The 14,207-nt window shown below is 38.7% G+C and overlaps 1 protein-coding gene across 3 annotated transcripts in view; it reads right to left on the reverse strand.

Moving 5' to 3' along the window:
• Positions 1 to 14,207, reverse strand: part of RALGAPA2 (Ral GTPase activating protein catalytic subunit alpha 2) — a 401,571-nt gene that overhangs the window by 120,727 nt on the left and 266,637 nt on the right. For all 3 annotated transcript variants that reach the window (XM_073236981.1, XM_073236983.1, XM_073236982.1), the window contains one exon: positions 9,613 to 9,771. In XM_073236981.1, coding sequence (XP_073093082.1) covers positions 9,613 to 9,771 — 159 coding nt within the window. The remainder of the gene's footprint in view (positions 1 to 9,612; positions 9,772 to 14,207) is intronic.

A 14,207-nucleotide genomic window follows, 5' to 3' on the forward strand; every position in this document is an offset into this window, starting at 1 on the left:
GTGGGGGGATTTACCTCGGAATTTTATCAGACACACAGAGAAGACATAATACCCATTCTCCTTAAAGTGTTCCAAAAAATAGAAGAGGAGGGAATACTCCCAAACTCATTCTATGAAGCCGACATTACCCTAATACCAAAACCAGGCAAAGACCCCACCAAAACAGAAAATTACAGACCAATATTCCTGATGAATGCAGATGCAAAAATACTCAATAAAATATTAGCAACCAGACTTCAACAGTATATCAAAAGGATTATACACCATGACCAAGTGGGATTCATCCCAGGGATGCAAGGATGGTACAACATTTGAAAATCCATCGACATCATCCACCACATAAACAAAAAGAAAGACAAAAACCACATGATCATCTCCATAGATGCTGAAAAAGCATTTGACAAAATTCAACATCCATTCATGATAAAAACTCTCAGCAAAATGGGAATAGAGGGCAAGTACCTCAACATAATAAAGGCCATATATGATAAACCCACAGCCAACATTATACTGAACAGCGAGAAGCTGAAAGCTTTTCCTCTGAGATCGGGAACTAGACAGGGATGTCCACTCTCCCCACTGTTATTTAACATAGTACTGGAGGTTGTAGCCACGACACTCAGACAAAACAAAGAAATACAAGGAATCCAGTTTGGTAAAGAAGAAGTTAAACTGTCACTATTTGCATATGACATGATATTGCACATAAAAAACCCTAAAAACTCTACTCCAAAACTACTAGAAGTGATATCGGATACAGCAAAGTTGCAGGATACAAAATTAACACACACAAATCTGTAGCTTTCCTATACACTAAAAATGAACTAATAGAAAGAGAAATCAGGAAAACAATTCCATTCACAATTGCATCAAAAAGAATAAAATACCTAGGAATAAACCTAACCAAAGAAGTGAAAGACCTGTACCCTGAAAACTACAAGACACTATTGAGAGAAATTAAAGGGGACACTAACAAATGGAAACTCATCCCATGCTCATGGCTAGGAAGAATTAATATCGTCAAAATGGCCATCCTGCCCAAAGCAATATACAGATTTGATGCAATCCCTCTCAAACTAACAGCAACATTCTTCAATGAACTGGTGCAAATAATTCAAAAATTCACATGGAAACACCAAAGACCCTGAATAGTCAAAGCAATCCTGAGAAAGAAGAATAAAGTGGGGGGGATCTCACTCCCCAACTTCAACCTCTACTACAAAGCCATAGTAATCAAGACAATTTGGTACTGGCACAAGAACAGAGCCACAGACCAGTGGAACAGATTAGAGACTCCAGAAATTAACCCAAACATATATGGTAATTAATATTTGATAAAGGAGGCATGGACATACAATGGCAAAATGACAGTCTCTTCAACAGATGGTGCTGGCAAAACTGGACAGCTACATGTAGGAGAATGAACCTGGACCATTGTCTAACCCCATATACAAAGGTACACTCAAAATGGATCAAAGACCTGAATGTAAGTCATGAAACCATTAAACTCTTGGAAAAAAACATAGGCAAAAACCTCTTAGACATAAACATGAGTGACCTATTCTTGAACATATCTCCCCGGGCAAGGAAAACAACAGCAAAAATGAGCAAGTGGGACTACATTAAGCTGAAAAGCTTCTGTACAGCGAAAGACACCATCAATAGAACAAAAAGGAACCCTACAGTATGGGAGAATATATTTGTAAATGACAGATCCGATAAAGGCTTGACGTCCAAAATATATAAAGAGCTCAAACGCCTTAACAAACAAAAAACAAATAATCGAATTAAAAAATGGGCAGAGGAACTGAACAGACAGTTCTCCAAAAAAGAAAGACAGATGGCCAACAGACATATGAAAAGATGCTCCACACTGCTAATCATCAAAGAAATGCAAATTATAACTGCAATGAGTTATTACCTCACACTAGTAAGGATGGCTGCCATCCAAGAGACAAACAACAACAAATGTTGGTGAGGCTGTGGAGAAAGGGGAACCCTCCTACACTGCTGGTGGGAATGTAAATTAGTTCGACCATTGTAGAAAGCAGTATGGAGGTTCATCAGAATGCTGTAAACAGACCTACCATTTGACCCAGGAATTCCACTCCTAGGAATTTACCCTAAGAACGCAGCAATCAAGTTTGAGAAAGACAGATGCACCCCCATGTTTATCGCAGCACTATTTACAATAGCCAGGAATTGGAAGCAACTTAAATGTCCATTGGTAGATGAATGGATAAAGAAGATGTGGTACATATACACAATGGAATACTACTCAGCCATAAGAAGAGGGCAAATCGTACCATTTGCAGCAACATGGATGGAACTGGAGGGTATTATGCTTGGTGAAATAAGCCAAGCGCAGAAAGAGAAATACCAAATGATTTCACTAATCTGTGGAGTATAAGAACAAAGGAAAAACTGAAGAAACAAAACAGCAGCAGAATCACAGAACCCAAGAATGGACTAATAGATACCAAAGGGAAAGGGACTGGGGAGGATGGGTGGGTAGGGAAGGATAAGGGGAGTGAGGAAGAAGAAGGGGGGTATTAAGATTAACATGCCTGGGAGGGGAGGGAGAAAGGGGAGGGCTTTACAACACAGAGAAGACAAGTAGTGATTCTATAACATTTTGCTATGCTAATGGACAGTGACTGTAAAGTGGTTTATAGGGGAGACCTGGTATATGGGAGAGCCTAGTAAACATAATATTCCTCATGTAAGTGTAGATTAATGATAAAAAAAAGAAAGAAAGAAAAGGGGGATTACTCCCTGATAAGGACAAAACTAACTATAAATCAATGATTAATGCATGCTTTAAATATCCTTAATTTTGATCACTTAAAGGATGTCAGATGATTGGCTATGGAGGTACATTTTTCTGATAATATTCCTTTCTCTTAAAAAAAAAAAAAAGCAGTTCCTGTGTGGTGACCTCCAATGAGTTCTACACAATGGTATAAAGGGCATATCAAAGTGTGGGCAAAGGGTCTGTTTGTGTTTATACAGAGGATCAAAGCCTAATTTGGCTACCCAGAAAATGAACTAAGATACGATATGAAGAAGAACTTCCAACATCAGCACTCTCTGGAAGAGTCAAACCAGAAGATGATCATCAAGAAAACCTCAACAAAGATCCAGGCGATGCTGCAGTTGTAGCTGCATTCATCCCACCAGTTCCTGGACTTGCCATTGGAATGAAGACAGAGACAGCTAAGCTGGCCTGTGCATATACAGTAAAACAACAAATTTGACTGGATCTGTACTGTCGGAACTCAACCAAGAATTAGGAGAAGTGCAAGTTGAAGCGCTCCAAAATCTTACGACTACAGACTATCTACTGTTAAAAGAACATATGGGATGTGAATAGTCCCCAGGAATGGGTTGTTTTAATTTATCTGATTTCTCTCAGACTGTTCAAATTCAGTTGGACAATATCCACCATATCATAGATAAGTTTTCAGAAACGCCTAGGGTGCCTAACTGGTTTTCTTGGTTTCACTGGAGATGGCTGGTATTTATAGGTCTGCTTTGGTTATGTAACTGTATTCCTATTATGTTAATGTGTGTACACAATTTAATTAGTAGTTTAAAACCTATACATGCTTAAGTTACTCTACAAGAAGATATGTCAAAGAAATAATCAATCTTCCCATGTTATCTTCCGTCTGCTATTCCTATAGCTTTTGTTCTTCCTTCCTAATTACAACCCTTAAATAGAATTCGTGCCTCATATCGAATTTACGGAGTATCATAATTCTTCCAAGTGGTAAAGATACCTCAAGACAAATACTGGGCATAAAAGCCACAGGGCATAAATCTGCAAAGAAGTAAAAAGCTAACCTTTTCAGACAATATTGCCTCTCTCTCACTTACCAACTTTACATTTCCCTGTATGGCGCTGGAAGATGACTGGTTAGCCAGAGATGCGTAAGATTCCTCAAGGGAGGAACAACCTAAGACAGGCACAGTCACAGGAGTGCCATCAGGTGAGAAATTGGGGATCAACAGAGGTGAGGCTTAGAACCTTACCCCCCGTTTTGAGAGAAATCTTCTGCATCCGTGGATGTTTTATTGCCCTTGTCTAGCTTGGATTAACACTTAGTCTACAGGCACACACGTGATCATCTAAATTTGCTCTCTTACAGCACTAAACTATGTTTTCTACCTTTATCTTGCATCTACCTACCACTTCAGCATCTTATTAAAAAAAATAACAATAATAATAAGGGAGAAATGTGGGATTCACATATAAATCAAGTATAAAAATCAAACGAATATTCATATTTGACCTGATTGTTTATAGTTCATAATGTGTGATCAAAACTGAAAGTTTCTGTGATGACTGCCCTTGTACTGTTCACCATGTAAGAACTTATTCACTATGTAAGAACTTGTTCACCATGTAAGAACTTGTTCGTTATGTTTCAGAAGATTGAAGACTGATGAGAATTAGGCTTGGGGTGGATTAATGATTGTACATTGAGCATTGAGTCCCCTATACAGAATTTTATTGTTGTTAACAACCATTTGATGAATAAATATGAGGGATGCCCTCTCAAAAAAAAAATACTGAAGAGAGACCTATGGTTAGAGCACTAAGCTCAGAAGTAGTAACCAGTGTCTTGCGGGACCCCTATACTAGATGTATCCTGAACCGAATTAACCTATGTAAGTTAGTTGGTAAGGTTGACGATCTGTGTTCAAATCCATATGCTGGCTCTTGCAAGCTGTGAAACTTTGGGCAAGGAGCTTTACTGTTAAGTGGTTTTCTCATCCAAAGGAGTTGTAAGAATCAAATGAGATAGCATATATGTGAAGAGTTAAGCACAAGTGGCACAAATAGGGGCTTAATAAATGTTAGCTTTTAACCATAAAAAAAAATGAATCCTTCATTACATAGATGTGTGTGAACCTTAATATTGATTGGAAACTATGTACAATCATGAGGGTAATGGATATCTTAAAAGTGGCATTTCTGAAATCTTAAATTACACTAAAATTGTTCAAAAATTTTCAAAAAAAAAAAGTGGGCAAAAGGAATAATAGAAATCTCTTGTATTCAGGGAATTCCTCTAATGAGGAGTGTCAATGAATTAGAGAAACAATTTTGCTATTGATGTAACAACTACAAATGACAGCTGCCTTTTCACCAAGTTCTCAATGTCATTTCTTTACTTAAAAAAATTACCAAAACAGAATATATTGCAGTAATCTTTTGAATAATGTATTTTAGTAAATTCTAGTTATTAAGTATTTTCAATTACCTTTTCAAAATAAATGATTGTTTACATATTCAAAAGATAACTTACTTTCCCTGAGAAATTCCCCAAGCATTTTAAAGTGTATGACTTAATCTCAAAAAGGTTATTTTGTTAGCATTGAGGTAAATATTTAGGAATATTACCCATCTGAAATAGAATGAAGGAAATTTACATAACCATGTTGCAATCAACACACTCCCTCTGTAATGACGCCACACTAGTAAAAGGGTGCCTTTCAAACACAGGTGCCAGTACTGAGTCCTCTCAACCTCACATGTGCAAATACTCTTGTGCATACTCTGATGCATCAGTGTTAGCCTGCATTCCTGGGCATGTGCATGCACACACGCACACACACACATACTGCTGAGCCTGCAAGGGGGCCAGATACTATCTCAACAGCAGTCTGGTGAGTTGGGCAACTGAGAGAAAGGATGAGCATCTAGGAATGGAAGGATCCAATGAGGGCCCATTGTCTTTAAGGGGAATCTTAGAATCTCTGAAAGGACTGTGGAGAGAACTTCGTTCCCAACCTGAATGGTATAGTTGAGGAAGCTAAGGTAGAAAGAAACAGAGAGGCTGCCCAGCCAGCCAGCCATCCTCCCACATGTGGCAGCATGTGAACTGGAACTTTAGAGTCTCATCTCCTATCCTATCTCTCTTTCCTGCTGACACTGATCAAAATGATTGAATCGTCATCCATTTTTTTTCTCCCATGCCCATCTCTACCAGGGCCAAGTAAGTATGTAAAGTTTGGAGGAGATTAAAGTGTTTTTCATTTACAGAACTGACGCTGACTGGGGTGACAAGCAGGACCCTTCACCAAAGCTTCAGCATGTCACTACCGAGTCACTATTGTGCCTGGAGAGAAACACGACAAAAATACAAACTTTACCTTCATAAATTCATAAAAGCAGATATTTGAACACCAATATTATTTTCAGTTATTAAAAGGAGAGCAACACAGGCCCTCACTCCATTATGGAGGCTTTGTGAATCACTTATGTTCTGCTCTATATGCAAGTCTTCCCTGACTGCTGACAAATAAAAGTAGGAAAAAACCAGATTCTGATAAAAGCATGTTTCTCTTTATGAAGATGGACTTAATCATGTTGCTAATAAGCACACTCATATCTATCTATTTATTTGTAAAAAGTTCAACAAAAAGCTCAGGCAGTGAGCGGGACCTCTCAGATGAAGGTTTTTAGTGCTCATGTAAGCACACCCACACCTCTTCAACATACCATTTCACAAATGCTGTGTATGAAGAGGAGGCAGATTCTTCCAGGCACATAATTTGTATATTTAAGGGAGGTGTATGGAATGAAATAGCAAAATATGTTAAATATCAAAGGCCTTGGAGACCATGCTGCCTTTGAGCTTGTATCACAAACAGCCCTAGATTATTGCATATGCTATTAATGAGGCCAAATGAATGAGAGTAAATTTGAATATGTATGACTCTATCCAATGAGCAAGACTTTTGTGTACTGATGAGGTTTTTTTTTTACCCAATAAAAAGGATTAAAATTATTCTTAGAGAAGCATGGCTGCCCAGAGACCAGTAAAATAAATATACTTAGACTACACTCACACTATATTTAGATGACATATACAGGTGCTAAAAGAATGCCTTTGACTCTACCTACAATTTTTGAAACGTGTGTATTCCATCCTCCCAAAAGGAATATTCCTCAACTTCAAGCAGCTGTGTCATTACAACTTCTAAGCCAAAAGAAGGATTTTGGTGAAGATCCCTAAAAGTGGGCAAGGTTAAAGAAACCTTTTGAGTACAAAGCCTTCACTTCCACAGTAAAGAGCACTAGTTAAAAGATGGGGGTATGGGTAAATTATTGCACCAAATGACTGGGAATTAATCTCTGCTGACTAGCTGTAATCTAACGAGGCGTCTGTGTCCCAGGGAGCCCGCAGCATGTCCCTCGTGGTATGTGCAGTGTGTCGAGTCTGCGTGGCACCCTTTGTCCTCGCTCACAGGCGGCCTTTCCCCTCATTGTCCATAATATCCTCATGCATCTGGGACGCATGGAATGCATTCATACTAACAGACTTACCATTGTTTTCTCTCAGAAGCTTTGTTGAGCAAAGACTGCATCACGGTTACTGATAATTATATTGCTTAATTAATCAAGACAAAAAAAATTTGCAAATCATTGCCTGGTTGCCAAGCAGGGAGATAAAAAAATGACAACAATACAAGCTGAAGCAATATAACAAAAGTAACAGCTATCTGATCAGAAATTCTTATATAATGAAGCTATTAATGCTAAATCGGTTAATGTTAACATTGCTCCAGGTGTCTCTACTTAGATGCAAACAAAAAGGCTAACATTATGGATATAAAAGGCCAAATGTTGCCATGGATTCTGTAACCTGATAGAGAAGACAGCCTTTTCATTTGATTAGGGAATGCAATTTAAATACCAGGGACTGAAGCCAAACAAACAGACTTTCCCTCCACAAGCCTCTTGTATTCACCCTGAGGTCAGTGGTTGGTGAACAAAAGGTCAGCCACACTTGCCCTGGAAATGTCTGGATTAATTTTATTACATTGTAATGGTTTGTACTTTAAATGTGGGGATAACACTAAATTTCCAGTGGCCATTATTTTCTTTTTCCCTTTAGGCTTTTTGAATTGAAATATTAAGAAAGTGATCTGTTCAATTCATCTTGCCAGCAGTTATGACTAAATTTATGAAACTTATACATATTTTCTAAAGAAATTTAAAAATGTACGTTAGTACTTGTTTTCATGCATTATAAGTGTCAGGCCTTTCTAAAAATCACTAACAAGTGAACTGAAATACGTTTTATGTTCTTTACTGTAAAAATAAAGGTGACATTCTTAGGGCATTAAACAACATTTTAGAGGGCCATGCTGAAAATGAATTAATAAAGCCAATTACTCCATACTAAATATTAGAGAAACACTTTCCAGTTTTGAAAGCTATAGAACACTACATTTACTATATATCTAATATTAAAATTTTCAGCTTAATTCTTAAAATTAAGGGAGTGTTCTTTATGGACAAACACAAGGGTTATTAGCACTAAGAGCCATTTTCTTGCACAAAAGTGAAAACTTCACATAGAGCTCTGAATAAAAGATAATACAAATATTTAATATGAAGAACTGTTGGCACTTCACAGTAACAGAAAGGTTCCTGTTACGTTAGGGTGCTCACCATGCAGAATGGGACTTTTCTGAATTCAGGAGCTGACTCACACTGTATCTAGACTGAGAAATAATAAGCATGCTGACCTTGGGGTTCATTATTTATTCTATTTTCATGGTAGTAATTATAACAAAAGATAAGAGCAACCAAAGCTCATACTTCAATAGCCGTTCCTCTGGGCCAGGCGCTGTTTGAAGCACCTTTCATTTCTTAGCTCACTTAAACCTCACAACTTCAACACTTTAGACTAGCTTATAAATCCCAATAAATCTCAGTTACCTATTATTTTACAGCTAAAAAGAGACAGTATTTAGAATGGTAATTTTAGCTCCTTCAGGAGAACAATTTGGAATGAAAATGAAAGTTATATTTATTATCAAACACATGAAGTCATTTTCTTGAGGAAGAGTGACTTAATATGCTGAATGTTATAAATTATGCTGAATTGTAAGAATTTCTAAAAACCCCTTTATTAATAATTCCAGGACAAAAATAAGTGCTGCTAAAATACTACTATAGGTGAAGATGGAAACTACAGCCGATTCAGTATATGGACATAAGCATAGGATTGTTCCAGCCATTCCCATGATCAATACCAATTGACATGGCTGCATTGATTCTGTGGCAAGATGCTTCAATTGTTAAACATCATCACTGGGGCTGTGCTACAGAGGCTCAGACTCTTTATAGATATGCCCGCAACTCCTCAGGACTGACCCTCCACTAGTAGCAGTCAGAGACTCAGTGAGCAGTGCCCGTCTGTCAGGCAAGATAGGACTCTATATCCATAGCCACCTACACAATGCTAGATGGAACATGGGGTTCTTTCAGCTCTCATTAATCAATGTGCCCCAAATTCAAAATTAGGATTCTTTTAAATTACAAAAGTTTCAAAACCTAAAACATTTAAAAAATCGCATCTTTACATTATAATTTTCAGAGTCTAAGAAATAAAATACAGAACTCTGTGCTCATAAGGAAACATTTTTAAAAACCCCAGTTCATATTTAATTCCTCTATAGCCCATGTAATTCAGATACATATAAGGCATAAAAATCCCTTTGAACATATTTATATCACTGTTCTTCAGTAACAGTGAATCACATAGCAAATGCAGTATGAGTCAGAGAAATAATGCAGTGAAAATGTACCTCGGGTTTCTTCGTTATCGCAATAAAGAACATATGATTCTTCATTGGGTAAATAATGATTGAAACATCTCCAAAGGCAGTTGGGATAATTCCCCTGCGGTAGTCTCTGGAGTGTTCGGACCAGACGATGTGGACCTCGTCATTCCCCAAGTGACGGAGCTGCAATGGCAAATTGGCTCTTTATTAATCAGAGTGATAACAGCAGTTTATGAGGGGTCGTGCTTACAAATTGAATTATAATACTCAAAGGTAAAAATATTTCACTTCTAGGAAAGCTACAACACAAATGTCTTCTATAAGATTTAAAAAAGCACAACAGCATGAGAACAATTTTCTTCCATGAAACTCATTGGTACTAAAAGATGATGCACGCAAACATCTCAGGTATATTAGAGCTGGATGGGGACAGGAGCGTTTTGAGGATTTTTCAAAAATTGTGTTTTACTCCTGCATCAAAGCCTTATGCTTTATACTGCTGAGCATGCTTTTAAACAATTAACAACATGAGTCTTTTATTCCATGTTATAGTAGAGCTTCATAAGACTCTTAATTCAATGGTTATTAAGTAAAAAAGAATGAATATAAGCCATTATAACATAATTGTTACCAAACATATAAAAACTATATTTGACAAATCTTTAAGAAAATATATAAAATTACCTTTGTTTAAGAAACTAATATTGGTTAAACTTAGTAAGAAGAGTAGTACTTAGCATTTAGAGTGCCTTTCTGTATAGAAAATATGATTATACATATTGTTCTGTTTAATCGTTCCACTAACTCTTTGAGGTAAACCACAACATCTTTATGTTGTCTAACAAGGAAGAAATGGGGCTCAACGGGGCAAGGTCACCTAAGGTGCATGAGCAGTGAGTGGCACAGCAGGCCTGAGCACTGGGCTGGGACTTCTAATTCAGTGCCATTTCTCCTGTTCATAGCTATCTAGGAAAGTAACTATACTGTCATGGCTGAAATGGTTCAGCTTACTTATTTATCATTTTATACACAAAGAGGCCATCAGGTTCAAAAACATGTAGAGATTCCTGGCTTCTCTGAGGAGGGCTTAGCATGCCTCCAAGGAAGTGACCCTTTGAATTGTTCCAGGGCCAAACTGGAATTGTTCCAGGGCCAAGAACACCCTTGGTAAAGCTCCCACATAATGCCCACATTCTGGGCTGGAGAAAGCTGCATATGATTCATCTGAAGAAGCCTGAAAGTATGGCTAAAAAAAACTAGATTATAAAGATTAGAGTGCTGGCCAAAATTGAAGCCCTGAGACCATGAAGGCTAACTGGTGAAGGCACTGTGACACCTACTGAGAATCTGAGGCTGTCCTCTCACATGTTGAAGACATTATCTACCACCATGAAAAAGCAAATGTTGCTTCCTCACTTGTTTAACATATGAATCCTAAAAATGGTTAATTCTGAAGCACTTTGATAAAACAGAGATGTTATGTCAAAGCTTATGTTTCAAAATATAAAAAAGGATGCTCTGGAATGCTATGCATTTGAAACTATGTTAGTGTAAATATAATTTTCTTTATAGACTATTTGACCACAAAGGGAAAATTGGAGGTGACCCAACATGGCCTCCTTCCCATTTACAAGGTTACAAAGGAAGTTTGTCTGCTACAAATGCCTTCTTAGTCTGACTCTCTCATGTAGTCTTCTCACACAAATTTTAAAAAAGAGACTTACAATGTACCTTTGAACCTACAGTGAGATACAGGTGCAGGTCCAGGTATCCCCTATTGTGAGGGGCACACGATTCACCTGTGTCTGAATGTGGGCTCTGGGCCAAATGCCACCATGGGTGCTGAGCACAAGTCATGAAGATCCAGAATAATTTAATGGTGTCTACAACTTCCTAAATGTAAAATTACCCAGGACATTTTTTTTTCTTCTCCCCCTGCTCTCACATATAAAGGCTAAAAGGGTAGCAGGTAAAAGGTGTAGTCAACCCATTATATAAATAGTTAAAAAAAAAAGACACTGGGTTCTCATAGTCATATTGAACATCTCCCTTATTTCTCTTCTTCCATCTCTTTTTTTTTTTCCTTTTTAAAAAACATGTAAGGCCCTCACAACACACTCCTGAAATTCAATCCTTTTGGACTGAAAACATGGTGGCCAGCAGCCCCAGCAACACAACAAAGGTACATTTTCAAGGGAAATAGGGCTAGTTTCAAAATGACACTTGGGAGGATTTAGACCAGTGGAAAGGAGCTGAGAGCAGGGCTGTCCCCGAGACCACATCTGTGAAGACAGCCAACCCTCAGGGTGACTTTGTGCCTCTTGATACAATGCTGGCACAAATATCTGAATGGGAACAACACGCCCATTTGTCATCCTTCAAATGTGGGGCTTCCACCTAATACCAACATCCTATAATTTGTGAAAGCTCCTTTTGATCCAGAAGTAAAAGTTGCAAGGCATTAGCTCTGAGGTGATACAGTGATTACAGAAATTCTGCAGTTACTCTCCCTTTTCTAAATTAGGTTACTCAATTATATAACCAAGTAAGTCTTTCTTAATTTTGTTTGCAACTGTAGTCTCAGAATTATAGCAAGAGAGAACAGTGTCACACTAACAGACCCATTCTCCCAGTGTGGCAATTGTATAATTAAGGAAGAGCTATTTCTCTGTGGTGATATTACAATATTTATCATCTCAAAGCTGTTTTCAATGTCATGGACCATAGACTTCTGGACAAGTCAAAGTTTAATTAGCTAACTCATAAAACTAAGAGCTAAAGCCACAGCAACAATTGGCTTATAAATCTGGAGCAAAGAGCAAACATACCCTCTTCTGCTTACAACAAGAACACAAGTAGGTAAAACAAATAAAATTAACCTGGCCAAATGACCAACCATGTCAGAACATAAGGGAATACTCTGGAAACTTCAAAGTGTTGCTCAATTTAAAGGGGGATTTCATTATCAGGACATCATTCAGTGAGTTCTGAGGAATTCTGATTAGAGGCCCTCAATTAGAAATCCACCAGCGAGTTTACTTCATACACATGGGCAAGTCAATCTGACCTGCGTGTAATTTGGGAGAAGGCAAAATGCGTCTCAGCCTGGAATGGAGCTGTCATTCATGCCAGCCACAGACCCTGCTTTAACCACACAATAGGCTCCAGAATGCGTGGATGCTTAACAGGTTCAGAACAAATGCTCCATTCTTAAGTCTTAAGAAATCAACCCCATGTTCTGCCACTTCTCATCCTGACACAGTTTTGAAGTCCCTCTGCCTGGGCTATTCTGCCTGCTGCTGCCAGGCGGCACGCACTGGCGGCACTGGTCATGGTACACACCTAATAGGCTGACCTCCTTTCCTGACTAATTGCATTACATCGCCAGCTGGCTCCAGAAGGAGTCGTCTGTTTGACTGAAGAATTTCTGTTCTTGAGTGAGCCCGGCTGCTACTTTTGCTAAGTAACAGTCAGGCCTGACATCCCCATTGTTCAGCTGACAGTGTGCCCATCCCAAAATCTAAGTTTTATTTGTAAATTAACCAAGAAACTTCCTGCCAGAACAGTGCTGCCTGGAGACTGATAATGTGGGCCTTTCATCCCTTTTCACTCGACTGTATCACTGCCAATTTGTTTTTTATGTGGCTGGCCAGCCTGAGGCTATAAAAGCCTTGTAAGACATAAGTGCAATTACAGTCCTGGAGTCAAATGAATTGGACAAATCCAATAGCACAGCTCTGTCCCCACTCTGGAAACCCCTACAGCAGTGAGATTAGCTGTGAAAAATCTAATCTAGCAAGAGCTAACAAATTTCTGCAGTGAAGGATCAAGAGTTCAGGATGGGGTTGCAATTGGGTGGCAGAATCAAAAAAGTGCTCCTGTGTCAGGGGCAGAAGAGAGCATGAATCGCTTTAGAATTTTGCAGCTCATTTTGAAACTGTTAGGGACAATTTAGTTAGACTAAGACAAGGAACTGGAGGCTGCTGTGACTGTGACTGATTTTTAGTCTGGCTGTGAGACATCCTCATAGAGACAGCTGGTAACTAATGATGCTAAATCTTGGAGCTGCAAAAGGTATCAGCTGAATTTTGATTATTACAGTAGGGAATCTTTTAACTGGGCCAAGCCTTGGAACATTATTTACAACATGGCGTTTTATTAAGAAAACACAGTCTTTTCTCAAAGAAAGGAAAGAAAGACAACTCTACTTAGGAAAGTAAACAAAATCTTTTAACAAAATAGTTTTCAGTCATATTTGCAGAGTAGCAGGAACTTTCACGGTACTGCAAATAAAAAGGGCTGTGTGAGCCTCGTCTAGGATCCCAGTCATCTGAAACAGATTCTCGGAGGGCTGGGTCTCTTTCACTAACAGAGCCACCACCAGGGCCGCCACCAAAACCTAAGACGTGGAGGCAGCTCCTGCACGGCCTTGGGAGCCAGCACAAGGCCGGTGGAGGCCAGGCCAGCCTGCTGGCTAGCAAGGGAAAGCCAACTCTGTGTACTCAGGTGAGACACTTGGTCCCTGTGAACTGTCTGGGAGTGCTGTGACCCAAGTTCTGAGGTTTCATGAGCACTGTTGCCCCACGTGTGTGGTCCAGATGCCTGCGGCTACTGAGATG

The sequence above is a fragment of the Manis javanica genome, chromosome 5, assembly GCF_040802235.1.
Source record: "Manis javanica isolate MJ-LG chromosome 5, MJ_LKY, whole genome shotgun sequence".
NCBI lineage: Eukaryota > Metazoa > Chordata > Mammalia > Pholidota > Manidae > Manis > Manis javanica.